This window comes from Eschrichtius robustus, chromosome 20, assembly GCF_028021215.1.
Source record: "Eschrichtius robustus isolate mEscRob2 chromosome 20, mEscRob2.pri, whole genome shotgun sequence".
Lineage (NCBI taxonomy): Eukaryota > Metazoa > Chordata > Mammalia > Artiodactyla > Eschrichtiidae > Eschrichtius > Eschrichtius robustus.
The window spans coordinates 23664741-23692553 of NC_090843.1; the positions used below are offsets into that span (position 1 = coordinate 23664741).

Here is a 27813-nt window from a genome sequence, read left to right on the forward strand (position 1 = left end):
CTGCCTATTATTCTTCTGACAAATCACAGCCAATCTTTAAGTCCCAGCTAAAGATTTAGCTTACCCATGCAGCCTTCCGTGACCTCCACACCCCTGTGATTACAGGTTCTGGTGAATTACAGCACCTATCTGTGTTTCTCTTAACACTTAATTATATATTACCTCCCTTTTAAGGCATATCCCCTTTCTTCCCACTTGTCATTGTCATGTTCTGGAGACAATGCCATACACTTCTGTGGCTCCCACAGTACTTAGCCCTGAGTTGGGCACAAAATGGGTGCTACTTATAGAAAGCCAGGGGACAAAGATGAGTTCTAGATATAACTGAGGGATTGAATAATAATAATAGCTAACACTAAAATATATGCTAGGCACTGATAGAAGACCTTTACCTATATTAACTCATCTAAATCTCCCAATGAGATTGGAGTCATGGGGAGATTTAGGAGTCATAGGAGTCATCCTATGAGAGGATGACTACCATAATCCCCATTTTACAGATGAGGAAGTTGAGTCATAAAGCTAATAAATGACAGACCTGGGTTCAAACCCAGGTAGTCTGGCTCCGGAATCTCTACTCTTAACCACTTTGTTGTATTACCAACAATGAGATGGGGAGAGGGACATGTTGCTGTAAAGAGGATGGAGTAAAGATGGGAGAAGAGTAGATGTTAAGGAATTAAATAATGGGGTAAAAAATGGAGAAGGAAAACATAAGGGCAATTAAAAGTAAAAGACTGGAGGAGGGGGAAAAATAGTAAGAAGGAGAATGAAGATAAGGAATCATTGACAAACAAAAGGTGGAAACAGAAAGTCAGTCAATGTGGATTGGGGGGATAAGGAGGACCCAGGAAGACCTGAAGAAAGGCTGCCATGCCAGGCAGGATGCAGAGAACAAATGAGGAAAGGCGATTCTTACATGATGGTGAAGGTGCCGTTGTAGGCGTTAGGCTCTGGCTCAGGCACTCTGTGGAGCTTCTGCTTTGGGCTGAGACCAACACACGACAGTGTCTCATTTTTGCAGGTACAGAGCTCACATATGCTGATGTTTGTGGTAGCATTCTATTCTGGCTGCTTCTTTTCTGGGGTATATTTTACACCAGGAAGACCAGTGGATACTGAATACTGAGTCGAAGGAAAAAGGACTGTCTCAGATGGCCTTGGTTGCTGAGATATGTTAACTCCCAGGCCCACAGGTGGAACTGTGACTTGAGTCAGGTTTGGCTGTGCAAGTGTCACCTGAGGGTGTTTTGGAGGGGGAGCTGTAGTCTGCTGCAGGGCTGTAGAATGGTCAGACTCTGTAGTAGGTTCTGGAGTTGTGGTAAGCTCCAGGTCCAAAGGTTTAACTGTGATACTGCGTGAGGTTGGATGCTCAGCATGATCCTGATCTGGTGCTGGAACTGTCACCTCGGGATACAATGGAGACTGAGCTACAACTTCCTTAATGAGCTCTGGAGGCTGAGCTTGGGTCTGCTGCATAGTTGGAGAAGGTTCATCCTCCATATTGGATTCCAGAGTTAACGTAAGTTCCGGGTCCAAAGGTTGAACTGTGACCTCAGTCAAGGTTGGATGCTGAGCCTGAACTTGCTCTGGATTTGGAAGTGTCACCTCGGGGTATGTTGGAGGAACTATAGTCTCCGGCAGGGGTGTGGAATGTTCCGCCTCCATAGTAGGTTCTGGAGTTGTGGTAAGCCCCTGGTCTAAAGGTTGAACTCTGACACTGGGTGATGTTGGAGGCTCAGTGTGATCCTGATCTGGTGCTGGATCTATTGGGTTCTGATATACTGGAGGCTGAGCTACAAAAACCTCCTTAGGTGGTTCTGGAGGCTGGGTTAAGGTCTCCTGCATGGTTGGAGAAGGTTCATCCTCCTTAGTGGGTTCGGGCCTTATGGTCAGTTCCAGGTCCAAAGGTTGAATTGTGACCTCAGTCAAGGTTGGATGCTGAGCCTGAACTTGCTCTGGATTTGGAAATGTCACCTCGGGGTATGTTGGTTGAGTTGGGGCTCCCTGCTGAACTGGAAAAGGTTCAACATTTTCAGTGGGGGTTGGATGCTGATCTGAAACCTCTTGCTGGACTGACAAAGGTTCCAACTGCTCAGGGGACACTGTAGACTGAGCCGAGTTTTCTTGTTGGGGTGGAGAAGTTTCAACCTCATTAGTGAACGCTGGAGTTACGATAACTGCAAGATCCACAGGTTTAACAGTGACATCGGGCCGCTGCAGAAGCTGAGCTTGATCCTGACCTACAGGAGAAACTGTTGTCACATGATGCTCTGGAGAGAAAACTACAGTCACATTAGAGAGCTCTGGAGACTGAGTTGGAGAGGATTCAACCTCACCAGGAGCCAGTGGATGCTGATCTGGAGTCTCCTGCTGGGTTGTGGCAGGTGTAACTTCTTCTCCAGGATGCTCTGGATACTAAGCTGGGGTCTCCTGCTGGGTTGCTGGCTTCACCTCCTCAGGAGGCTCTGTAGGCTCAGAAGGCTGAGTCGGTTGTTCCTGTTCACTTGGACAAGGCTCAGCTTCCACAGGAGGCTCTGGAGGCTGACCTGTGGTCTCCTGCTGGGTTGCAGAAGGTTCAACGTCCCCAGGAGGCTCAGAAGGCGGAGCTGGTTGCTCCCGCTCACGTGAAGGCTCAACCTCTCCAGGAGGCTCTGGAGGCTTAGCTGAGGTCTCTTGTTGGGTTGGAGAAGATTCTGTCTCCTCAGGATGCTCAAGAGGTGGAGCCAGGGCCTCCTGCTGAGCTGTAGGAAGTTCAGCTTCCGGAGTGGGCTCTGGAGTGATGGTAAGTTCCAAATCCAGAGGTTGAAGTGTAACACCGGGCAAGTTTGAATGAGCGTGACGCTGAACGCCAGGTAGAGATGCTACCTCATCACTCACTGGAATTTGGAGTACATACTCAGTAGGGAACCCTGGAGTCTGAGTTGGGGCCTCTTGATGGAGTAGAGAAGGTTCAACCTCCTCAGGGCTCTCTGGAGGCTGAGATGGGGTCTCCTGCTGGACTGGAGAACGTTCAACCTCTTTGGTGACCTGTGGAGTTATGGTCAGTGCCAGATCCAGAGGTTTAACAGTGACATTGTACAAGTTTGACTGCTGAGTTTCATTTACCCCATGATGTGCTACTGGTCGAACTACAACCTCCTTAAGTGTCTCCAAAGGCTGGGCTAGGGCCTCCTGAGGACTTGAAGTTTCTAGTTCCTCAGGGGCCTCTGAAGGCTGAGATGGAGCCTCCTGCTGAAGTGGAGGTGGTTCTACCTCTTTAGTGGGCTCTGGATGCTGAGCCTGGGCCTCTGCCTGGGGTGAAAAAGATTCAGCCTCCTCAGGGGTCTGTGGATGCTGAGCAGGGGCCTCTTGCTGGGGTAAAGATTCAGCCTCCTCAGTGAGCTCTAGAATGACCAGTTTGGGCCTCCTGCTGGGATGGAGAAATTTCAGCTTCCACAGGGGGCTCTGGAGGTTCATCTGGGCTCCCCAGAAAATCCGTAGGTAGGCTGTCCTCACGATAAAAGGCATCCATACTGGGATCTGAATAATCACCCTGCTAACCGTTGTTCTAGACCCTGAGTTTTTGTTTCAAATTGGCCTATAGTTCCAACAACAACTTTGGCAAGCCGTTGATGCTGAACTAGATCTTTCTTCAGGTTTGGGGGTGAAACAATAAACTTCACTGGTTTTGAGCTCTTACTACCTAGAGGTGGAACAAGTATTTCAAATGATTGGTGACCTTCAGCCTGATCTAGACCTATGTTTTTAGTCTTACTTTTGTGTCGAGAAGGCAGAACCAAGGCCTGATTCTGATTCCAATCCAGCACTGGAACTTCCTCTGGGAGCTTTTGATGTTGGGTTTGCTTGTTATTCAGATCCTGATGTGGAACAGCAAACTGATCTGGCCCTGTAGGCAGCTCTCCAACCGAATCCATGTCCGGGTATGGAACCTCAGTCTCAGTCAACTCCTGATGAGGCGGGGCCAACATCTGGACTGGAGACGAGGACGTCAAGTAATTAAAGCTCCCGGCTTCTGCCAGGGTGTAAGGGCATGGGGCAATTTGGGAGGGGGGTCTGAGGCGTGTGAGGACCAAGCCTCGGTCAGCCGCGGGGGGGTTGGGGGTCACCTGGACGGGGCCCAGGGCCCACTCCAGAGGCTGAAATGCCTGGACTAGAAGCCACAGTTGTTGCCACGTGAGGAAGAGCCGTGGCAACCAAAGGCGCAGCCGGGACATAACACGCGGCGGCTCCCAGGCGCAGTGACCCAGGCCACTGAGGAGCCGGAGCTACATCCTGCGCCCGAGCTGAACCGCTGTGCCAGCGCCGCCACGCGAGGGCTCACCGTTAGCAACTGCGCGCCCCTCCCCCGCCTAACGTCCCACCCGTTATTTATGACGTGTTTAGTTCCGCCACCGTTATTAGGTTCGTGCGGAGATCCAATGCGCGCCACCAGAGTGGGCCTTTTTCCCACAGTCCCCAGGGCGCAAGCCATCCTTCCCCTTGCAAAGGTGACAATTACCTCCTGCCGGGCCCTCTTCCCAAGCCCTCCCTGCCCTCCCTGGCCCCAAACAATGAGGCGGGATTTGAGCTGGAGACCCGAGTGGCCCCAAACTCCAGCGGCCAGGGGTGGCGGGGGGTTGGGAAGGATGCAGAGCTTCCCAAGGAAACCACAAGACCTGGCATTCTGGGAAATTCAAAAGTGCTAGTCCAGTTCTGGCAATCTGAACTCTTCCTCCTCAAAGCTCAAGTCTGAGAGGCATTCTTCCTCCCTTTGGCCACACGGCTGACAAGAAAAGTAGCTGACCTGCAAAATGAGCACCAGTTAGGGTGGCGGGACGGGAACACACCTTACAGTTATTCTAAAATGTTGCCATTTCCTCCAAACTCTCAGTATTCACGTCTCATTATTAATTCACCACTCTATTATTAGGGGTTACCACTGAATCAGTGATGACTCCAGAACTTCTGTAGGAGGGCTTTGGGGCAGGTGAGCAATTCATTCTGGGAAAGAGAGTCTAAAACCAAGTGTATGGCCCTTTACATTAGCATGGGAAAACTTCCCCCATCCCACCTTGTCTCAACAGAGCCGTTAATCCAGAAAAAACTACAGTGTCGCTTTGCAGAGGTCTACCCTGTGTGCACACATGGAGAAGACACTTAGAATGTTAAGTCAGCATGGTAACTAATTTTCTTGAAATACTGTAACTAGCATCCAGTTTACTTTCTTCACAGTCCTTTTCGTAATCTATTTAATTTTAGTCCTTTTTAATCGTCTGCTACACCTTTAACACCTAAACTCCAAGAGAGAAGGGGCTTCATCTTATTTCCAGTGCCTAGCACACAATGGTTTCTAAATGGAACTGATTCCAAGATTGGCCTCATTTAGGAATGGATCTGTTGTTACAATCAGCTTTCCGAAATCTTTAGTATCAATAAGGAATCCTTTCCTCTCACATTTCACAGGAAGCTAGACTTCTTAAAGCCCAAACATGGAAACGTTTGAAGTTTCCTTGACTGATTTAAATTGAATTAAATTAATTATTTTGTACAGGAAAAACTTTCAAAATTTTTACATTTTTCAGAACAAAACCACCTTTTCTTTCTCTACTTTCTTCCCTTCAAAACAAACTTTGCAACATTGGGGTGAGTTAAATAATCAGAAATCTAGCCCCAAATTAAGCTCTCAACGACATGAAACACATTTTTTGCTCCTTTTTAATAAAAATCCTATATGCGGTACATTAATGTTTTCTTTTAGAAATTATGTTGACAACTTAATCCCTAATTCGAGGCATCCATATAATTGATTTACAGAAAGGTTCTTCTGCAAAATATTTAACACCAGATATATATGAGATGCTGAGATCTGGGTAATATACCTTACTTGAAAGGCATGAATAGTTTTTAAACACCGTAGCATAATCACACTTAAGGCCATAGTTACTTTGTTCCCAAATCCCTGCAATTCTATTTGAGGGGAGTTCTAAAAGGCCTGTGTCTTCTCCTGTGTCCACAACTGTAGACGTACACTGATGGCCCTCAATCCTGCTCTCCAAACTTCAAATAAGGGGCCAGAGACAAGGCTCGGGACTTGGAGAAGTCCTAGAAATTCCCTGCCTCAAAAGCAGTTTCAGAGTTTCACATTTTCCGAAGGTTGACAGAGCTGAGTAGATATGCCAAAGTCTTCCAAATCCTGCTGGTTGTTTTGAATTATGGCTACACTGGCTGTGTATCCCCTTGAGTTTTTATCTCCACATACTTGAATTAAATCCTGTTGTTCCTCTTCGGTTCTAGCATCTGTGACCTCTTCACAGGGTCTATATGCCACAGCTATTTTACCACTTTCTGAAATAAAGTTAACAAGGATCAATTCAGAACTTTTCTTGTTCTAAAACTTCCTGTATACAATGGTAGCACCCAATACTTAGACATTCTTTTGATTTCTAAAAGCAGAAAATAAGAGCATTTTCCTAGAAGTGCCCTCATCTGACACTTCAGTTTTTAGCATAATTATTTGTGAAAAAATATATAAGAAGTGTCAACTTTGGTTCAAAAACCTTTATGATCTTAGAAATAAGAACTAAGGAATAATGACATAGGAATTAAAAGCTGTGGAAACAAAAATGATCAATCACAATACAATTAAATAGGAAGGCATTAGGTGGGGGTCAAAGTGAATTCAAACCTGGGATAGGTACCACTGGACTACAATAGATACTTCATATTACAAGCAAGGCAAGTGCCTACTCCTTGGGACCAAAATTCTACCAGATACAATGAACAAAGCTTTGGAGACAGAGACAGAGAGAGAGGGCATCTGAACACTCTACTGGCAGAAACTGGCCCATGTACCTTTTGGACAATACAGCTTTCCTCCAGGCAAGCTAGAGCCACCAGGCTTTTTGGTCTAAGGAGTTTTGAGTACACATAAGGAATACCTTTGCATATTAGGGACAAACAACCCAGACATTTAGTTTGGTTCTTAGAGGTTGTTACCCAGAGTTGACAGCTGATGGAGATTCTGCCTGATGACCAGGGAAGTCAAACTTCACTGGAAGGACTGCGCAGGCCGGAAGGCCAAGACCAATCCAGGGTCAACTCTTACAAGCAAATAAGGTCTCTGACAACTTAGCTAGGATTTCTCAGTCTCTAAGCCTGCAGGGCTGTGAAGCAGGGGAGCAATTCTGTTCCGGGAATCTACTAATCATAAAGTTTCCTTTGGGCACAGCCTGTCACATTCTCACCGCTGTATAACTAACTCGATAGGGAACACAGTCAATGCTATTCAGTAGCATGACCACTTTCAAGGCTCACAAAAACGTAGCCGATTATTATATAAGAATCATATTCACCCAATATATCAGAAATGAAAACTGAAATTAAATGGATTCCAAAAACATAATCTAATAAACTCTTCAACAAGAAAACAACAATGATAATAATAATAGTCAATATATTTTGTCTCCTTACTATGTTTCAGGCATAGTTCTAAGCTTTTGACATTCATCATCTCATTTACTCTTACAATATCCCCCATTAGGTGATAAGCTGAATTACTAACCCTATTTGCAGATAAAGAAATTGCAGCTTAGAGACATTAAATACCTTCAAATGTCTCCGGCTAGGAAAATCTAAAATTGCAACAACAACAACAAAAAATTCTAAGAGACAAAGTTAGGACTCAAACACAGGTGTCCAAGGCTTATAATCACTACACTATTCTGTATGATAAGCAAGCAATTGAGGAAGAACTGGATCAAACACTTTCTGTATGAACTGAGGCAAGTCATTCTACATCTAAACACCGGGGACAATAATAGTTGCTGTCGTTTTTCTCATAAATGCCACAAAGAACAAATTTAAGACTGCTGCTGTGAAAGCATCTGGTGAATGAAAGAATACGTAATGTTTTAGATAACCATTATTTTCATCCAATCAACTTTTCAAATAAGTTTATTTGCTCACTGAAACTGAATCACTTCAAGGACAATCAAAAAGGTCTTACCTAAAACCACAATCAGCAGTTTCTGGACTGCATCTGTCATAGCCTTGTGAATAGCAAGCTTCTGGGTTACCTTCCTTTTCATAAGGAAAGATAATGAGCCTAAATCCAACCAAAACAGATGAATTTAAAATGCCTATCTTAATAACTGATTTCTAGGTTATATGTTTAAAACTAAAAATGCATCTGTCATTCTTAGATCATTATCTTAGTGATTAAGGGCAGGCACAACACTGGGGTACTGCTGAATGTCTCTGTTGTAGGTATACCCTGGCATGGCACATTTTTACTGCTCAGATCTGTTCTGGAAGTTCCTAAAATACTCGATGGGAAATGCAAACCAAGGATGGGGCACAAATCTCATATTACTCACAGATTTCAAATGGACAAGCTGAGGCTACACTGCTACAGACCCTGCTCTCCTGTGCGTAAAGGGCTGGATTCATACAGTGAGATAGACTTGGTGGTAGTGCAGATGATCTGGCCTCTCCTCAACCATCACCCACTCAGGTGGATGGTGGAGCCTCCTCCACTCCATTCGCTAACAGTTCTGCCTCTGACGTAAAACCCTAAGCCCAAGTGCCATGGATTCTAGGGAAAAAACTCAAGTACCAATGGGAATCCCCTTTCTAGGGATCTACATTTAGTTTTTCCGCTCAGGCCCTTCTATAGGAGGCAAAGGACTGAACATTTACACAAGAGTTTATTTCAATCTTTAGACAATGATTGGGCGGGCTGGCAGTGGCGGGCTGCACAGGCTCCCGGGAGGGGAGGTGTGGAGAGTGACCTGTGCTTGCACACAGGCTTCTTGGTGGCTGCAGCGGCAGCCTTAGCGTCCCATGCCCGTCTCTGGGGTGCGCACTGATAGCCGCAGCTCGCGCCCGTCTGTGGAGCTCCTTAAAGCGGTGCTCCTAATCCTCTCTCCTCACGCACCAGGAAACAAAGAGGCAAGAAAAAGTCTTTTGCCTGTTCGGCAGCTCCAGACCTTTTCCCGGACTCCCTCCCGGCTAGCCGTGGTGCACTAACCCCTTCAGGCTGTGTTCACGCCGCCAACCCCAGTCCTCTCCCTGCGATCCGACCTCCGAAGCCCAAGCCTCAGCTCCCAGCCCCACCCACCCTGGCGGGTGAGCAGACAAGCCTCTCGGGCTGGTGAGTGCTGGTCGGCGCCGATCCTCTGTGCAGGAATCTCTCCGCTTTGCCCTCCGCACCCCTGTGGCTGCGCTCTCCTCCATGGCTCCGAAGCTTCCCCCCTCCGTCACCCACAGTCTCCGCCTGCGAAGGGGCTTCCCAGTGTGTGGAAACCTTTCCTCCTTCACAGCTCCCTCCCACTGGTGCAGGTCCCGTCCCTATTCTTTTGTCCCTGTTATTTCTTTTTTCTTTTGCCCTACCCAGGTACGTGGGGAGTATCTTGCCTTTTGGGAGGTCTGAGGTCTCCTGCCAGCGTTCAGTGGGTGTTCTATAGGAGCAGTTCCACGTGTAGATGTATTTCTGATGTATCTGTGGGGAGGAAGGTGATCTCCGCATCCTACTCTTCTGCCACCATTGCCTCTCTCTAACAAGCTTCTTTGAGAGTGCAAATATTTCCAGTCTTAACTCTCTAAATAACTTACATATTACTGTGGATTTTTTACATCACTAGTTCTTTCTTAAATGTCTATTTCCATTTTGAACAGGGTGTAGTATATAAATATAGTCATAAAAATTCAAATAACACAAATAAAGTCAAAGCATTGTTAATTCTTTTTTGATGTGTTTGTGCATCTTCCTCTGTCACTAGTGTATGAGCTCCTTAAGTGTTTGAAGGAACCATATATTCTTCTTTCCTTGTTACCAGAAACAAGCATAGATCTTGGCATATAATAGAGGAGTGATGGTCTGTTGACTGAGTGAATGAATGAGTACATAAAAAAATGAAATTACTTTCTCCAACTGAAGCTGCCTGCTGGGAAGGAGAAATGAAGACTAATTTTTAAATGTTGAGTGTCGCAACATTTAAAACAGGGAGGCTAGGCCCTGTACGGTGAGTCATAATGGAGCTGTCCTGGACAATTAGGAAGCTTCAGAAGGGCTCTGAGCCCCTGGGTAGTAGAGACAGCTGACTTCTGCGATAACCTTGCCACAGTTCTTGCTGGCAAACAGTTCCCTTTGTGCTACTGAGAAAAACTCAGATACATTAGGCCTTTCCTTCATTTTATTTGAAGATGTTATTCTCTTGTCTGTATTTATAAAAAATACAGGGGAAAAAAGATAAGAAGTATGTATACCTGCTAATGAATAAAAGAAGACATAATTGGAACTTCCCTGCTGGTGCAGTGGTTAAGACTCTGTGCTCCCAATGCAGGGGGCCCGGGTTCGATCCCTGGTCAGGGACCTAGGTCGCACGTGCATGCTGCAACTAAGAGTTCGCACGCCACAGTTAAGGAGCCTGCGAGCCACAACTAAAGGAGACTGCCTGTTGCAACTGGGCAGCCCACGTGCCACAACTGGGGAGCCCTTGATCTGCAACTAAGGAGCCCGCCTGCTGCAACTAAGACCCGGTGCAACCAAATAAATAAATAAATAAAATTTAAAAAGAACGCATAATTAAAGTAGGTAACAATTTCGGGGGTGTGGGTAGTAAACTAAAGCTCTGCATTAAATAAAGAAATCTAATACGAATGCCCTTTCCTCTCAACTCTATAGTGACTTGTAGAACATTTTCTTCATTACTCTATCAGTGACGGGCTTTATGCTGTGAAAATCTCAGAACCTAAGCTTCTGGAATGGTCTTAATGTCCAGTATAAGAAAACAACTCATTATGCACAACTGATACCAAGTAACTGTCTCATAATCTTTCCAGGACCATCCGTAATATCTGAGTGGTTATGTGAAATGGTCGCAGGGTCCACAAATTAAAGAATGTCGGAGACAAAAGCATTTCAATCCCAGGGGGTACAGCCAGGATTGAAGAGGGTGTTAAACAGGGTACAGAAGTGGGAGGTAGTGCACCTGGAGTCACATCTGAGGAGAGTTCTCAGATTCAATAAAGGTGAAATCAGTGAGTAAAGAAATATGGGTGAGAATAGGCAGCAAGATCAGTGGGAAGTAGCCAGAGCAAAAAGCCAATCAGAGAAGACACACAATTCTAAAGTGAAAGGTCTGGGAAATCGAAGCCTCACTCACTTATTCAGAGGAATTGAAAAGGTCCTTGAAAAAGGAATGGTGGCTGAACGGAGGCACATGATGAAATGTTAATTCTGGGGAAGTAAAATTGGATGGCATGTTAATATGGAATAAGGTTTCTACAGTGCATTAAAGAATATTTTAACCATTTTCTGGAATGTGAAGGGAGTTCTGAATAGGCAGTTTGAGAGTGATGATGATGATGAAGCCTCCTTTATGTTACATCTGACAAAAGTTTGTCAAGCTCGGGACTTCCCTGGTGGCACAGTGGTTAAGAGTCCACCTGCCAATGCAGGGGACACGGGTTCGATCCCTGGTACGGGAAGATCCCACATGCTGCGGAGCAACTAAGCCCGTGTGCCACAACTACTGAGCCTGTGCTCTAGAGCCCGTGAGCCACAACTACTGAAGCCCGCGTGCCTAGAACCCGTGCTCCGCAACAAGAGAAGCCATCGCGATGAGAAGCCCACGCACCGAAACGAACAGCAACCCCCGCTCGCCGCAACTAGACAAAGCCGGCGCGCAGCAACAAGACCCAACGCAGCCAAAAATAAATTAATTAATTAATTTTAAAAACAATTTGTCAATCTCACAGATTTAAAATCCACATAAAAGTAAATATAAGGAAGACTCTTGTGAAGATTTCTTAAATTAAGGGGCAGCATAAACTGACATGGGGTTTAACATCAGTTAAGTTTGGGTTTGGCCTCTAGTTTCCACATTTACTGTCATGAACCTTAAGTAAGTCACTTAACCATCCTGAGTTCAGTTTCTTCATCTAAAAAAAAGAAAGAAAGAACTGGGGAACTGGGGGATCAGTGGAGCAGTGCATCTGAGAGCATTCTGTACACCACAGTGCTGTACAAACACTGGCCTTTCCCCCCCCCCCCCCGGGATCTTAGTTCCCGGGCCAGGGATTGAACCCGGGCCCTCAGCAGTGAAACTGCAGAGTCCTAACCACTGGACCCCCAGGGAATTCCCGATGGCCTATTAGTTTTAAATTCAGCACTTCATCCCAGTAGAGCGAGGAATTCCACATTTGGACCCACCTTCACTGGAGATGTCTGAAAAAGCTGCTTCTGGTCGCATGCCTTTTGGGCTCTGTGGGCATCCCTTGCTGCATAAACTTTGATGATGGCATAGAACCCAGGACCGGCCACTGCTGCATTTGGGACGACTCGGACCGAACACTGAAGGCCAAACTGGGAGAAGACTCTGAACAGAGAATGCTGTAGGGTGGTCCCATGCTAAGTAAATGCAGGCAATTTCACGCCCAGGAAGCCAAACCACCCATTCCCTTCTATTCCCCCAGCCCTTCGCCGCAGGCAACTGTGGTGAGCCTGCAACTCCAAACACTTCTCATTTCAGGAACAGGTTTCCCTCTGAAATCCTAAGCTTCGAGAAGCATGAGGAGGCAATGCGGTCTGCTGGGAACTAGCTCTCAAAAATCTGTGGGGGCGAGCTGACTGCTCAGGTCGGCTCTAGAACTAAGATTTCTCTCAGCGGAGACCACAGGCAGATGAGGTGCTGAAGCAGTACCCCGGGGCGCCCAGTTACTGAGGCGCGAGGTGGCTTCCTCCAGCCCTCCCTCCGCCCTGGCTCGGCTCACTTACAAGGCCTCGGCCGTGGGTCCAGAGCTCAGCTCCCACACCCGCAAGGTTTTGTCACCCACGATGGGAACCACAAAAGTTACCAACGGCACCATCCGACCGTTACCGCTCGTGCGCGGCTCGGTGCGCAAGCAGACTGCGCCGGCGCACGGGCGTCTGCGCACTCGCGCCTCGCACCGAGTCTGCGCACGCGCTCCTGAGCACCGCATCTGCGCCCGCGCGCCTGCGCACCGCGCCTGCGCACTACGTCTGCGCTGGCGCCCGTGCGGAGACGCGGTGCGTAGGCGCGCGTAGGCAGACGGGGTTCATAGACGCCGTGCACAGACGCTCGTCCGCAGACGCGCGGGCGCTGACGCCCGTTTGCTATCGCGCGTGCGCATATGTCCCTGCGCAGGCGTGCGACCGCACACGCGTTTCGCAGACGCCCGTCCGCAGGCGCGCGTGCGCAGGCACAGTCAGCTTGCGCACCGAGTCGCGCACGAGCGGTAACGGTCGGATGGTGCCGTTTGTAACTTTTGTGGTTCCCATCGTGGGTGACAAAACCTTGCGGGTGTGGGAGCTGAGCTCTGGACCCACGGCCGAGCCCTTGTAAGTGAGCCGAGCCGGGGCGGAGGGAGGGCTGGAGGAAGCCACCTCGCGCCTCAGTAACTGGGCGCCCCGGGGTACTGCTTTAGCACCTCATCTGCCTGTGGTCTCCGCTGAGAGGAATCTTAGTTCTAGAGCCGACCTGAGCAATCAGCTCGCCCCCACAGATTTTTGAGAGATAGTTCCCAACAGCCGGCATTGCCTCCTAATGCTTCTCGAAGCTTAGGATTTCAGAGGGAAACCTGTTCCTGAAATGAGAAGTGTTTGGAGTTGAAGGCTCACCACAGTTGCCTGCGGCGAAGGGCTGGGGGAATGGAAGGGAACGGGCGGTTTGGCTTCCTGGGCGTGAAATTGCCTGCACTTACTTAGCATGGGACCACCCTACAGCATTCTCTGTTCAGAGTCTTCTCCCAGTTTGGCTTTCAGTGTTCGGTCCGAGTCGTCCCAAATGCAGCAGTGGCCGGTCCTGGGTTCTATGCCATCATCAAAGTTTATGCAGCAAGGGATGCCCACAGAGCCCAAAAGGCATGCGACCAGAAGCAGCTTTTTCAGGCATCTCCAGTGAAGGTGGGTCCAAATGTGGAATTCCTCGCTCTACTGGGATGAAGTGCTGAATTTAAAACTAATAGGCCATCGGGAATTCCCTGGCGGTCCAGTGGTTAGGACTCTGCACTTTCACTGCTGAGGGCCCGGGTTCAATCCCTGGTCCGGGAAGTAAGATCCCGGGGTGGGGGTGGGGTTAAGGCCAGCGTTTGTACAGCACTGTGGTGTACAGAATGCTCTCAGATGCACTGCTCCTCTGATCCCCCAGTTCCCTAGTTCTTTCTTGTTTTTTTTAGTTGAAGAAACTCGAACTCAGGATGGTTAAGTGACTTACTTAAGGTTCATGACAGTAAATGTGGAAACTAGAGGCCAAACCCACACTTAACTGATGTTAAACCCCATGTCATTTTATGCTGCCCCTTAATTTAAGAAATCTTCACAAGAGTCTTCCTTATATTTACTTTTATGTGGATTTTAAATCTGTGAGGTTGACAAATTGTTTTTTAAATTAATTAATGAATTTTTGGCTGCGTTGGGTCTTTGTTGCTGCGCGCCGGCTTTGTCTAGTTGCGGCGAGCAGGGGTTGCTGTTCGTTGCGGTGCGTGGGCTTCTCATCGCGATGGCTTCTCTTGTTGCGGAGCACGGGTTCTAGGCACGCGGGCTTCAGTAGTTGTGGCTCACGGGCTCTAGAGCACAGGCTCAGTAGCTGTGGCACACGGGCTTAGTTGCTCTGCAGCATGTGGGATCTTCCCGTACCAGGGATCGAACCCATGTCCCCTGCATTGGCAGGCGGACTCTTAACCACTGTGCCACCCGGGAAGTCCCAGGCTTGACAAACTTTTGTCAGATGTAACATAAAGGAGGCTTCATCATCATCATCACTCTGAAACTGCCTCTTCAGAACTCCCTTCACATTCCGGAAAATGGTTAAAATATTTAATGCATTGTAGAAACCTTATTCCATATTAACATGCCATCCAATTTTACTTCCCATTTCACATAACCACTCAGATATTACGCATGATCCTGGAAAGATTATGAGACAGTTAGTTACTTGGTATCAGTTGTGAGTAATGAGTTCTTTTCTTACATTGGACATTAAGACCATTCCATAAGCTTAGGTTCTGAGATTTTCACAGCATAAAGCCCGTCACTGATAGAGTAATGAAGAAAATGTTCTACAAGTCACTATAGAGTTGAGAGAAAAGGGCATTCGTATTAGATTTCTTTATTTAATGCAGAGCCTTCGTTTACTACCCACACCCCCGAAATGGTTACCTACTTTAATTATGCTTTCTCTTTAAATTTTATTTATTTATTTATTTGGTTGCACCGGGTCTTAGTTGCAGCAGGCGGGCTCCTTAGTTACGGCAGGTGGGCTCCCCAGTTGCAGCAGGCCGGCTCCTTTAGTTGTGGCTCGCAGGCTCCTTAACTGTGGCATGCAAACTCTTAGTTGCAGCATGCACGTGCGACCTAGGTCCCTGACCAGGGATCGAACCCGGGCCCCCTGCATTGGGAGCACAGAGTGTTAACCACTGCACCAGCAGGGAAGTTCCAATTAGGTCTTCTTTTATTCATTAGCAGGAATACATACTTCTTATCTTTTTTCCACTGTATTTTTTGTACATACAGACAAGAGAATAACATCTTCAAATAAAATGAAGGAAAGGCCTAATGTATCTGAGTTTTTCTCAGTAGCACGAAGGGAAATGTTTGCCAGCAAGAACTGTGGCCAGGTTATCCCAGAAGTCAACTGTCTCTACTACCCAGGGGCTCAGAGCCCTTCTGAAGCTTCCTAATTGTCCAGGACAGCTCCATTATGACTCACCGTACAGGGCCTAGCCTCCCTGTTTTAAATGTTGCGACACTCAACATTTAAAAATTAGTCTTCATTTCTCCTTCCCAGCAGGCAGCTTCAGTTGGAGAAAGTAATTTCATTTTCTTATGTACTCATTCATTCACTCAGTCAACAGACCATCACTCCTCTATTATATGCCAAGATCTATGCTTGTTTCTGGTAACAAGGAAAGAAGAATATATGGTTCCTTCAAGCACTTAAGGAGCTCATAAACTAGTGACGGAGGAAGATGCACAAACACATCAATAAAGGATTAACAATGCTTTGACTTTATTTGTATTATTTGAATTTTTATGACTATATTTCTATACTACACCCTGTTCGAAATGGAAATAGACATTTAAGAAAGAACTAGTGATGTAAAAAATCCACAGTAATATGTAAGTTACTTAGAGAGTTAAGACTGGAAATATTTGCACTCTCAAAGAAGCTTGTTAATGCAGATGAACCTCTAATTCTTTTGGTTGCTTTATTTACATTTATAGAGGTATATGTATTTCCTCTTCTAACAGGGGTTAGTAACTTGGGGAGGGGGTGCTACAGATTAAGGTCCTAATTCAGTGGCAGGTCTATCTTATCTCCTCTTCAGGTCATATTCTCATCTCATACATGATGAGATGACTAAAACAGTTCACTTCCTTTGCTTACCCCCAGCCCCGTAATAGGCTTCTGCTGGGCTTCCTTGGTTGCTTTCATCATCACTTTCACCACCAGAGGTCAGGGAACCTTCCGGTTAATCAGGGGCCCTGGAAATGATGCAGAAAAGTACTGACTTAAAATAATAAATAACATTTATTTAGGGTTCACGGTGAACTCATTGCTTAAAATGTCCTACTTAATCTTCACAACCACTCTATGAAATTGGTATTGATAAATCTCAGGTATATTCAAAATAAGTCTCTATGTAGGCTTGTGATATTTTTAGGTCTTTTATGTTTTTAGGGTCGTCTCGGCACCAGACATAAGGCGGTTCGACATAGTACGCTTGCCCTGAACAGCTCCAGATGCCAAGAATTGGCAAATTACTACTTTGGTTTCAATGGGTGGTCAAAAAGGATCATCAGGGTAAACTCTGTAGATTTTCTTTGACTAACCAGACTCCTTTCAACATTGAACTCCTAGACTTTAGAGAGAAGCATAGAGCAGGGCTATGGGGAGAAGATGTGAGAGGCTTCCACATGGAAGTATCTGAGCATTGGCCTGCCACCTAGAATTAGTGATAATCTCAATGACTTGGATGGTGGTGTCCATAATTTTCTCCAGTATTTGTATGGTATATAATAAAAAAGTGTTGTCTATATCTAGTCATTCATTTGCAAGTCTCACTTGACTTTGAAGCTATAGCATACCTAAACTATTATCTGGGATTGCTGGAGTTTAGTTTTTATCTCTAACACCAGAATATTTTGAAGTCTAGCCTTTAATTCAAAATCCTAACAGCTTCAGGATCTTTCTAACCTTGAAGAAAGGGAAAATGAAGATATTGTGACACCACTTCAGAAGCAAAGCCTGAAGTTCTTCTGTGCTTTCAAGGTGGTGTTGCCCTCCCACGAGTGCAGGAGTCCTGGAGTTGGCATGGCTGAGGAACCTTTGGATAAGTTGGAGGAAGGTCTGTTTTCCAGTATGTGTGTGTGTGGGGAGGTGAGGGAGTGGGATTTCTCTTTTCTCCTTTCTTTCTGAAACTCAACTTTTAGATACATCATCACCTTGGCTAAGCAACTAAAGCCCTGGGCAGAATTTTTCTGCCTGACAATATAAGTTTTTATCTTAGGCAATACCTGACAGCACCTTAAACTTTAGAATTTTAGAATTGACTGCCTGCCAAGAAGCTTAGGAGGAGGGAAAATTAGTTAGTTGTTTTTTTTTTTTTTTTTGGTTAATAATTTGTTTTGTGCTCAAATAGTCCTTCAAATACAGATGTCTTCTGGCCTTCAGTTATCCCAACAAAATCATTGTCTAAAGATTGAAATAAACTCTTGTGTAAATGTTCAGTCCTTTGCCTCCTATAGAGGGGCCTGAGCGGAAGAAGTAAATGTAGATCCCTAGAAAGGGGATTCCGACTGGTACTGAGTTTTTTCCTAGAATCCATGGCACTTGGGCTTAGGGTTTTAAGTCAGAGGCGGAACTGTTAGCGAATGGAGTGGAGGAGGCTCCACCATCCACCTGAGTGGGTGATGGTTGAGGAGAGGCCAGATCATCTGCACTACCACCAAGTCTGTCTCACTGTATGAATCCAGCCCTTTATGCACAGGAGAGCAGGGTCTGTAGCAGTGTAGCCTCAGCTTGTCCATTTGAAATCTGTGAGTAACATGAGATTTGTGCCCCGTCCTTGGTTTGCATTTCCCATCGAGTATTTTAGGAACTTCCAGAATAGATCTGAGCAGTAAAAATGTGCCATGCCAGGGTATACCTACAACAGAGACATTCAACCGTACCCCAGTGTTGTGCCTGCCCTTAATCACTAAGATAATGATCTAAGAATGACAGATGCATTTTTAGTTTTAAACACATAACCTCGAAATCAGTTATTCAGATAGGCATTTTAAATTCATGTGTTTTGGTTGGATTTAGGGTCATTATCATTCCTTATGAAAAGGAAGGTAACCCAGAAGCTTGCTATTCAGAAGGCTATGACAGATGCATTCTGGAAACTGCTGATTGTGGTTTTAGGTAAGACCTTTTTTTCTTTTTCTTTCAGTACTCACTCAAAGTTCATTAAAATAAATGTCCTATGATATGTCCTTTAGTTGTAGTAAAAGTAGCTCTTATATACTTTATTTTTAACTTTTCTCCTTGAATATCATTCACAGGCACAGACTCAATTTCTTATATAATGATAATAACTTTTTCTAACTGATGTTCAAGTATTCACAACTTAGCTACTAGTAGCAGCTTTAAAATGACTCTTTGTCCTTTCAACATTATCCTAGACAATTTCTTTTCTTTTTTTTTTTCACACACACACACACACACACACTGTATTTTATTTTTACAAGAGATAAATAGACTGACACCAAGCATTGTAAATGGATGACCACAACAAAAGCACCAATGATTGCAATTGCCAAACATGAAACACACTCATACTATGTCATAATATTGACATTCAGTCCAGTAATCCTAAACTGTAACAGCTCCTTTACTTTGCAGTGAAAATTGATTTCTATATTCTTTGCCTCTGAGTCCTTGTGAAATTTTTTCTTTTTAATTCAAACAGAACGTCACAAAAATTATAATCATCCTCATCAGTTCACTCAGTCCCATGTAATTAATTTTTTTTTCATCTTGATCTTTTGTTAGCACTTTTATGAGTTCATCAGTTTTCCATTAGAGTTCTGAAAATGCTAATTCATTCAGTTCAGCAGTACAGTTCCCAGAAACCTGTACTTGTCAGAGTCTTTTCTATGAATTCTTTGAAGATGAAACCCTTTTATAGGAACATATTTGCAAAAGCATCAGAGTACACCCAGAACTGTCTGTAACTGACAAAAGAGTTAAAAATGACGACGGTTAAAGATTTGATGAAAGTTCATAATAGTGCAATTGACAATGAAATTTAGTGTTTTCTGAGATATACATTTTAAAGTAATAACTAGAATTATGACTTATAACGTGATACCAGAACATATAAGATTTTTAGAAATTTCACGTAATGTCTGAAACATTTATATTAACATATTTCCATACAGATAACCCAATGAAAGTTTAGTATTAGTTGTTTTGTTTGTTTTTTTATCCTGCAGGTTCTTATTAGTCATCAGTTTTATACAAATCAGTGTATACATGTCAATCCCAATCGTCCAATTCAGCACACCACCATGCCCACCCCACCACAGTTTTCCCCCCTTGGTGTCCATATATCTGTTCTCTACATCTGTGTCTCAACTTCTGCCCTGCAAACCGGCTCATCTGTACCATTTTTCTAGGTTCCACGTACATGCCTTAATATAGGATATTTGTTTTTCTCTTTCTGACTTACTTCACTCTGTATGACAGTCTCTAGATCCATCCACGTCTCCACAAATGACTCAATTTTGTTCCTTTTTATGGCTGAGTAATATTCCATTGTAAATATGTACCACATCTTCTTTAACCATTCGTCTGTCGATGGGCATTTAGGTTGATTCCATGTCCTGGCTACTGTAAATAGTGCTGCAATGAACATTGGGGTGCATGTGTCTTTTTGAATTATGGTTTTCTCTGGGTATACGCCCAGTAGTGGGATTGCTGGATCATATGGTAAATCTATTTTTAGTTTTTTATGGAACCTCCATACTGTTGTCCATAGTGGCTGTATCAATTTACATTCCCACCAACAGTGCAAGAGGGTTCCCCTTTCTCCACACCCTCTCCAGCATTTGCTGTTTGTAGATTTTCTGATGATGCCCATTCTAACTGGTGTGAGGTGATACCTCATTGTAGTTTTGATTTGCATTTCTCTAATAATTAGTGATGTTGAGCATCTTTTCATGTGCTTCTTGGCCATCTGTATGTCTTCTTTGGAGAAATGTCTATTTAGGTCTTCTGCCCAGTTTTGGATTGGGTTGTTTGTTTCTTAAATATTGAGCTGAATGAGCTGTTTGTATATTTTGGAGATTAATCCTTTGTCCGTTGATTTGTTTGCAAATGTCTTCTCCCATTCTGAGGGTTGTCTTTTCGTCTTGTTTATGGTTTCCTTTGCTGTGCAAAAGCTTTGAAGTTTCATTAGGTCCCATTTGTTAATTTTTGTTTTTATTTCCATTACTCTAGGAGGTGGATCAAAAAAGATCTTGCTGTGATTTATGTCAGAGAGTGTTCTTCCTATGTTTTCCTCTAAGAGTTTTATAGTGTCCAGTCTTACATTTAGGTCTTGAATCCATTTTGAGTTCATTTTTGTGTATGGTGTTAGGGAGTGTTCTAATTTCATTCTTTTCCATGTAGCTGTCCAGTTTTCCCAGCACTACTTATTGAAGAGACTGTCTTTTCTCCATTGTATATCTTTGCCTCCTTTGTCATAGATGAGTTGACCATAGGTGCATGGGTTTATCTCTGGGCTTTCTATCTTGTTCCATTGATCTATGTTTCTGTTTTTGTGCCAGTACCATATTGTCTTGATGACTGTAGCTTTGTAGTATAGTCTGAAGTCAGGGAGTCTGATTCCTCCAGCTCTGTTTTTTTCCCTCAAGACTGCTTTGGCTATTCGGGTTCTTTTGTGTCTCCATACAAATTTTAAGATGATTTGTTCTAGTTCTGTAAAAATTGCCATTGGTAATTTGATAGGGATTGCATTGAATCTGTAGATTGCTTTGGGTAGTATAGTCATTTTCACAATATTGATTCTTCCAACCCAAGAACATGGTATATCTCTCCATCTGTTGGTATCATCTTTAATTTCTTTCATCAGTGTCTTCTAGTTTTCTGCATACAGGTCTTTTGTCTCCCTAGGTAGGTTTATTCCTAGGTATTTTATTCTTTTTGTTGCAATGGTAAATGGGAGTGTTTCCATAATTTCTTTTTCAGATTGTTCATCATTAGTGTATAGGAATGCAAGAGATTTCTGTGCATTAATTTTGTATCCTGCAACTTTACCAAATTCATTGATTAGCTCTAGTAGTTTTCTGGTGGCATCTTTAGGATTCCCTATGTGTAATATCATGCCATCTGCAAACAGTGACAGTTTTACTTCTTCTTTTCCAATTTGTATTCTTTTTATTTCTGTTTCTTCTGTGATTGCCGTGGCTAGGACTTCCAAAACTATGTTGAATAATAGTGGTGAGAGTGGACATCCTTGTCTCGTTCCTGATCTTAGAGGAAATGCTTCCAGTTTTTCACCATTGAGAATGATGTTTGCCATGGGTTTGTCGTATATGGCCTTTTTTATGTTGAGGTAGGTTCCCTCTATGCCCACTTTCTGGAGCGTTTTTATCATAAATGGGTGTTGAACTTTGTCAAAAGCTTTTTCTGCATCTATTGAGATGATCATATGGTTTTTATTTTTCAATTTGTTAATATGGTGTATCACATTGATTGATTTGCGTATATTGAAGAATCCTTGCATCCCTGGGATAAATCCCACTTGATCGTGGTGTATGATCCTTTTAATGTGTTGTTGGATTCTGTTTGCTAGTATTTTGTTGAGGATTTTTGCCTCTATATTCATCAGTGATATTGGTCTGTAATTTTCTTTTTTTGTAGTGTCTTTGTCTGGTTTGGTATCAGGGTGATGGTGGCCTCATAGAATGAGTTTGGGAGTGTTCCTTCGTCTGCAATTTTTTTGGAAGAGTTTGAGCAGGATGGGTGTTACCTCTTCTCTAAATGTTTGATAGAGTTCACCTGTGAAGCCATCTGCTCCTGGACTTTTGTTTGTTGGAAGATTTTTAATCACAGTTTCAATTTCATTACTTGTGATTGGTCTGTTCATATTTTCTTCTTCTTCCTGGTTCAGTCTTGGAAGGTTATACCTTTCTAAGAATTTGTCCATTTCTTCCAGGTTGTCCATTTTATTGGCATAGAGTTGCTTGTAGTAGTCTCTTAGGATGCTTTGTATTTCTGCGGTGTCTGTGGTAACTTCTCCTTTTTCATTTCTACTTTTATTGATTTGAGTCCTCTCCCTCTTTTTCTTGATGAGTCTGGCTAACGGCTTATCAATTTTGTTTATCTTCTCAAAAAACCAGCTTTTAGTTTTATTGATCTTTGCTATTGTTTTCCTTGTTTCTATTTCATATATTTCCGCTCTGATCTTTATGATTTCATTCCTTCTGCTAACTTTAGGTTTTGTTTGTTCTTCTTTCTCTAGTTCCTTTAGGTGTAAGGTTAGATTATTTACTTGAAATTTTTCTTCTTTCTTTAGGTAGGCTTGTATAGCTATAAGCTTCGGTCTTAAAACTGCTTTTGCTGCATCCCATAGGTTTTGGATCGTCGTGTTTTCATTGTCATTTGTCTCTAGGAATTTTTTGATTTCCTCCTTGATTTCTTCAGTGATCTCTTGGTTATTTAGTAATCTCCACGAGAGGCTGTTTCATCTTCAGGAGAAGAGACATCTCAGGAAAATCCTTTTCCAGAATTATTTTCTCTTTCAGACCTTTCTACAGAAAACACTACTTCAGAAAACAATACAGCACAAAATGTTTCTGAAGAAATTATTTCTACAGAAAACTCTACTCTCCCAGGAAGAACCGGCCCTGGAAACACTACCCATAGGAACGTCTCCACTGCACATTCTACTGTTGCTGCAGACAACAGTATGCCAACTGTTCAACACACCAACGAAACACAATGGGAGTAGCACAACACGGGCACTGAATTATCCTCTAAGCCCACAGGCTTCACATTCCCAGGGCTCACATCCCCGGGTGATCAAGTTGAAACTCAGCTAAAGCAGCAGCTGCGGTCCCTCATCCCCAACAATGTCATGCGAAGGCTCATTTCTCATGTTATCCAGACTCTGAAAATAGACTGTGCGGAGACCCACGTGCAGCTGGCCTGTGCCAACCTCATCTCTAGAACAGGCCTCCTGATGAAGCTTCTCAGCAAGCAGCAAGAAGTAAAGGTGACCAAAGCGGAATGGGATACGGATCAGTGGAAAAGTGACAACTCTGTCAGTGAGAGCACAGAAGCCCAGAGTGAGCAGAAAGAGCAGGAGTCAAGTGAGGTGAGGAGAACCCCTGAAACATGGGACCTGGACTTTTACTCAGTTTAGGACATGCCATGAACGTGCCCAGGCAGGAATACCACGGGCTCCTAGTCTGTATCGTATCTTCAGCCATGAAACTGGCTAAGACAGTGATCTCCCACTTGGCTCATTTAGAGAGTGTGCCACTATTCCTAGGGTAGACGAGAAGAGGACATAACACAAGACAACTAAATTGTAGATAAATAAATTGTAGAAGAAAAGGCTAATGATAAGATTAATAACACTAAATTTAGCTTGTTCTTATAGAAGCTACTCGCCTGAAAGGATTGGGTTTTATAGTAGTTTAAGAATAGTTAGCTATTGTTTAGAATAGGTTTAAGAAGAGTTAGCTTTCATCCCTTGTATCTCCTTGTTTTTAAAAAATTGTCATTTATTTTTTTAGCTCACAAAAGAAGTTCCAGGATATGGCTGTAACAACAAACTTATCTTGGCAATATCAGTAACTGTAGTAGTGACGATTTTGGTTACAATTCTCTGTCTCATTGAGGTAAGGACAATAATTCATTCAGATTCAGAACCCACAAACTGAGAATGAAAGCCACCTTTCCACATACTACTACTTGATTCTTCTCTTTAGTCATGAGGACTGAGATACACTATGTTCTTTTACTGAAAAGTATATTCCCAGGATTTTTTGTTTCCTTTTTTCTTTTTTGGCTGCGTTGGGTCTTCATTGCGGTGCACGGGCTTCTCATTGCGGTGGCTTCTCTTGTTGTGGAGTACGGGCTTTAGATACGTGGCCTCAGGAGTTGTGGCACACGGACTTAGTTGCTCCACAGCATGTGGGACTTTCCGAGACCAGGGATGGGATCCGTGTCCCCTGCACTGGCAGGCAGATTCTTAACCACTGAACCACCAGGGAAGTCCCAATTCCAGTATTCTTAATCGTTTGTGTAGATCCATATTCCAAACAAGTGTCATTTTCCTTCTGCTTAAAAATACTTCTTTTACCATTTCTTATAGTAAAAGTCTACTAGTAATGAATTCTTTCAACTTTAGTATGTCTGAGATAGTCTTCATTTTGCTTTTGTTTTGGACAGATCTGGGTATAGAATTCTAGCTTGATAGAATTCAATGCACTGCTTTAAAGGTGTTATTCCACTGAGTTCTCCTTTACATTGTTTCCAACAAGAATTCTGCTGTCATTGTTATCTTTGCTCCTCTGTACGTAGTGTATAGTTTTTTCCTCCGGCTGCTTTTAAATTTTTCTCTTTATTGCTGGTTTTGAGCAATTTGATTATTTTTTGTGACTTGGTGTAGTTTTGTCCATGTTTCTTATGCTTAAAGTTCACTGATCTTCTTTACTTTGTGGGTTTATAGTGTTTACCAATTTGGAAAAGTGTTGGCTATTATTTCTTCAAATTGTTGTATTTCTCCTCTCCTTCATGGACTCTAAGTACCCATGAATTAGGCCACTTGACGTTGTTGCACAACTCACTGAGGCTCTATTCATTTTTGTTGTTGTCTTGTTTTGTTACTCTTTTTGTTTCATTTTGGATAGTTTCTATTGCTATGCCTTAATGTTCACTGACCCTTTCTTCTGCAGTGTCTAATCTGCCATTAACCTCGTTCAGTATCTTTTTCATTTAGACATTGTTTTTAATTTCTAGAAGCACAATTTGGGTCTGTTTTACATTTTCCATGCCTATACTTAACATTTTCAGTGTTTATTCTGGGTTTTTTAACATATGAAATGCAGTTGTAATAACTTTTCTTCATGTATAATAACTTTTTAAATGTTCTTTTCTGCCAATTCTAACATCTGTATGGATTATGGGTTAGTTTTGATTGATTGCCTTTTCTCCTCAGTATGGGTCATATTTTCCTACTTCTTTGCATGCTTGGAAATTTTTTATATGATCCCAGATATTGTGAGGTTTAGTTTATTGTGTGCTATATATATATATATTTCTGTAAAATCCTTGAGCTTTGTTTTGGGTGAAATTAAGTTACTCAGAACAATTTTATTCTTTTAGGTCTAGTGTGTAAGATTCGTTGGGTAGGAGTCCAAGTAGCCTTTAGTCTGGAGCTCACTATATGCAACTACGGAGACAAGTCCTTTCTGAGCATCATGAGGTTTTGCAGTCTGACTTGTAGGAACAGGTACTATTCCTACAACCCTGTGTGATATCCAGTTATTCTTATTATTAATCCTTTCATGTGGTTCTTTTCCTGGCATCAGGGAATTCCTCACACAAATGTACTGACCAATACTTTGTTGAATTCTCAAGAGATCCCTCTGCATGTCTCCAGAGTTCTTTGTCTGTGCACTTCTTTTCTCTCTGATACTCTGCTTTGGGAACTCTAGTTACGTTGGTTTTCCCAGACTCTCAGCTCCATTTCCTCAGTCAGGGAGTCCACCAGTCTCTGCCTGGACTTCTCTTCCCTTTACCATGACCTGGAAACTCTCTCAGAGAAGTAAGGTAGGGCAATTAGAGGGATCACTTCATTTATTTCCCATCTCCTGGAGATCACTGAACTTTATTGCCTGAGGTCCAGTTTCTTGAAAACTGTTGTTTCATATGTCCTGTCTGATGTTTTCATTGTTTCAGGTGGGAGGTCAAATTGGTCCTTGTTACTTCATCTTGGCCAGAAGCCAATAACATAGTTTAAGTCTGTTTTGTTTTGATACAGGGTCCAGTTAAAGATTAGGCATTGCATGTCATGTCTTTGTTTCCTTTAATCTAGAATATTTCCCTACTATTTTTTTTGATGTTTTATGACATTGGCATTTTTGAAGAGTCTAAGCCAGTTGTCTTGTCAATTGCCCCACGATCTGGATTTGTCTGTTTCCTCATTAGACTCAAAGTAAACATTTTGGGGAAGAATACTATATAGGTGATGTATTCTTCATACTTCATCACTTCAGGTGGCCCAGTGCTAAGTTTGATCACTTGACTGAGGTGGTATCTTCCATATCTCTCCATTGTAAAGTTATTTTTCCCCTTGGTAATTGATAAATAATATGTGGGGTGATACGTTGGGATCAGTGAAGATCCTACTTTCAAACAACTCTTCACCCAACTGTGCATCAATGATAATCCTTGTCTGAATCGATTATTACATTGATAGTTGCCAAATGACACTTTCCTAATTCTATCATTCCTTTTGCATTTATTAGCTGACATTATTCTATAAAGAAGAGCTCCCCCACTTTTCATTTTGAGTATCATTGTTAACTCATGTGCTTTTTTAAAAAGTAACTATGTTATACCTTATTATAACGATAATGTTATTCTTTGGAATGTTCCTTTTGTCCAGATTTGGCCAATGCGATCTCTGTTATTGTTTAACCACACGATGCTTTTTTCTTACTAGAATGATTTCTAATATATTACTACTCACAAATAGGAACTGAGAAAAGGACTCCAGAAGGTGCGGTCTTATTCAGACTCTTCTTAGAAGTCCGCCTTCTTCCTGTGTACTCTCAACCCCAAGTGAGGCTTTTAGGTTGGAAGGAGATACTTCTGAATTAAACTACAGATCAATGTCACCCAATTCTAATCCCTATTCCCTTTTTTCTAGGCATACCATACCTACTGCCATCCTAATCCTTCTGTTGGGCACCTCTCTCCTCCTCTATATTTACTTACAACAGTCAAGAGCAGCAATTGGCCAACCGGCCCCTATCCAGTTCTCCAGTCCATATGCCCCAAGAACTCCTTTTTGCACTGGTCTGTGGTGGCCTTGGCCTACCTCTTCTACCTACTCAAGTAACTCTTTTACCACGAATTTAATTACCTGTGTTTCCCTTTATAGGGTCTTACCTAGCCGTATGGCCTGCTGCCTCTGCCAATTTAAAAATACTATTGAGGTTGTCTGTAAGACAGTCAAGCTGCGTTGTGACAGTGAATGCCTGACAGACGTCACACGTTGTGGTGAGTCTCAATTGCGGTATAATAAATTTTTTAATTTTAATTTAATTTTTTAATAATTTTTATTTTTAATCAATGATGATAAATTTTCAAATTAATGATGTAATTGCATTATTTTAATTCATTCATTCAGCGTTCCAGCTCCCTACGTTTCTAAGAACTACCCCCTTGCTAAAAATCAGATTCTTGGTTACATTATTAAGCTAATAAGAGCTCAGGTACATAGTTAGCTTAATAATGTAACTGATCCGCATACATAAAGGAACAAGAGAAAGGCATGGAAGGGGGAAGGGAATTCACATTATCGGCCACATATCCTATGCTGTGCTCTCGGCAAATGAGAACTTATTCGTAGAGTGCATCACAGTTTGTAAACTGATTTTATATATATTAGGTCTCAACTACCCTTTGTCTAATAGGACAGGTGTAAATATATTTTTGTTTCTTTTATTTGTTTCTGCAATTTTATAAAGAGTACAAGTGATGCTGTTTTATGTCCTATTGGGAGCCTGAGAGTTTCTGG

The 27813-nt window shown here is 43.2% G+C and overlaps 2 protein-coding genes across 6 annotated transcripts in view; one reads left to right on the top strand and one right to left on the bottom strand.

Annotated features, from left to right (window-relative positions):
* Positions 1 to 1846: 1846 nt before the first annotated feature.
* LOC137755296 (leucine-rich repeat-containing protein 37A-like) lies at positions 1847 to 12912 on the bottom strand. Of its 5 annotated transcripts, none has more exons than XM_068531389.1 (6): positions 12761 to 12912; positions 12197 to 12362; positions 7988 to 8086; positions 6242 to 6327; positions 4659 to 4786; positions 1847 to 3971 (listed from the first exon to the last, which is right to left on the bottom strand). In XM_068531389.1, exon 6 carries the CDS (start codon positions 3508 to 3510, stop codon positions 2419 to 2421), a length of 1092 nt encoding a protein of 363 aa, XP_068387490.1. In that variant the 5' UTR covers positions 3511 to 3971; positions 4659 to 4786; positions 6242 to 6327; positions 7988 to 8086; positions 12197 to 12362; positions 12761 to 12912; the 3' UTR covers positions 1847 to 2418. The 5 variants fall into 5 exon arrangements, with proteins under 5 accessions (XP_068387490.1, XP_068387487.1, XP_068387488.1 ...); XM_068531386.1 differs by having other exon boundaries at positions 12197 to 12376; XM_068531387.1 differs by lacking the exon at positions 7988 to 8086 and having other exon boundaries at positions 12197 to 12376.
* Positions 12821 to 27813, top strand: part of LOC137755546 (RAD52 motif-containing protein 1-like) — a 29974-nt gene continuing 14981 nt past the window's right edge. Inside the window, exons 1-9 of the mRNA XM_068531755.1 lie at positions 12821 to 13033; positions 13179 to 13345; positions 13744 to 13909; positions 16686 to 16808; positions 17277 to 17352; positions 18315 to 18413; positions 22802 to 23373; positions 23798 to 23902; positions 27175 to 27293. Coding sequence (XP_068387856.1) covers positions 12821 to 13033; positions 13179 to 13345; positions 13744 to 13909; positions 16686 to 16808; positions 17277 to 17352; positions 18315 to 18413; positions 22802 to 23007 — 1050 coding nt within the window. The 3' untranslated portion in view covers positions 23008 to 23373; positions 23798 to 23902; positions 27175 to 27293. The remainder of the gene's footprint in view (positions 13034 to 13178; positions 13346 to 13743; positions 13910 to 16685; positions 16809 to 17276; positions 17353 to 18314; positions 18414 to 22801; positions 23374 to 23797; positions 23903 to 27174; positions 27294 to 27813) is intronic.

Excerpts from the sequence above, each read along its gene's own strand:
- LOC137755296 (XM_068531390.1), bottom strand. The coding sequence starts at position 3,510 with ATGCCTTTTATCGTGAGGACAGCCTACCTACGGATTTTCTGGGGAGCC.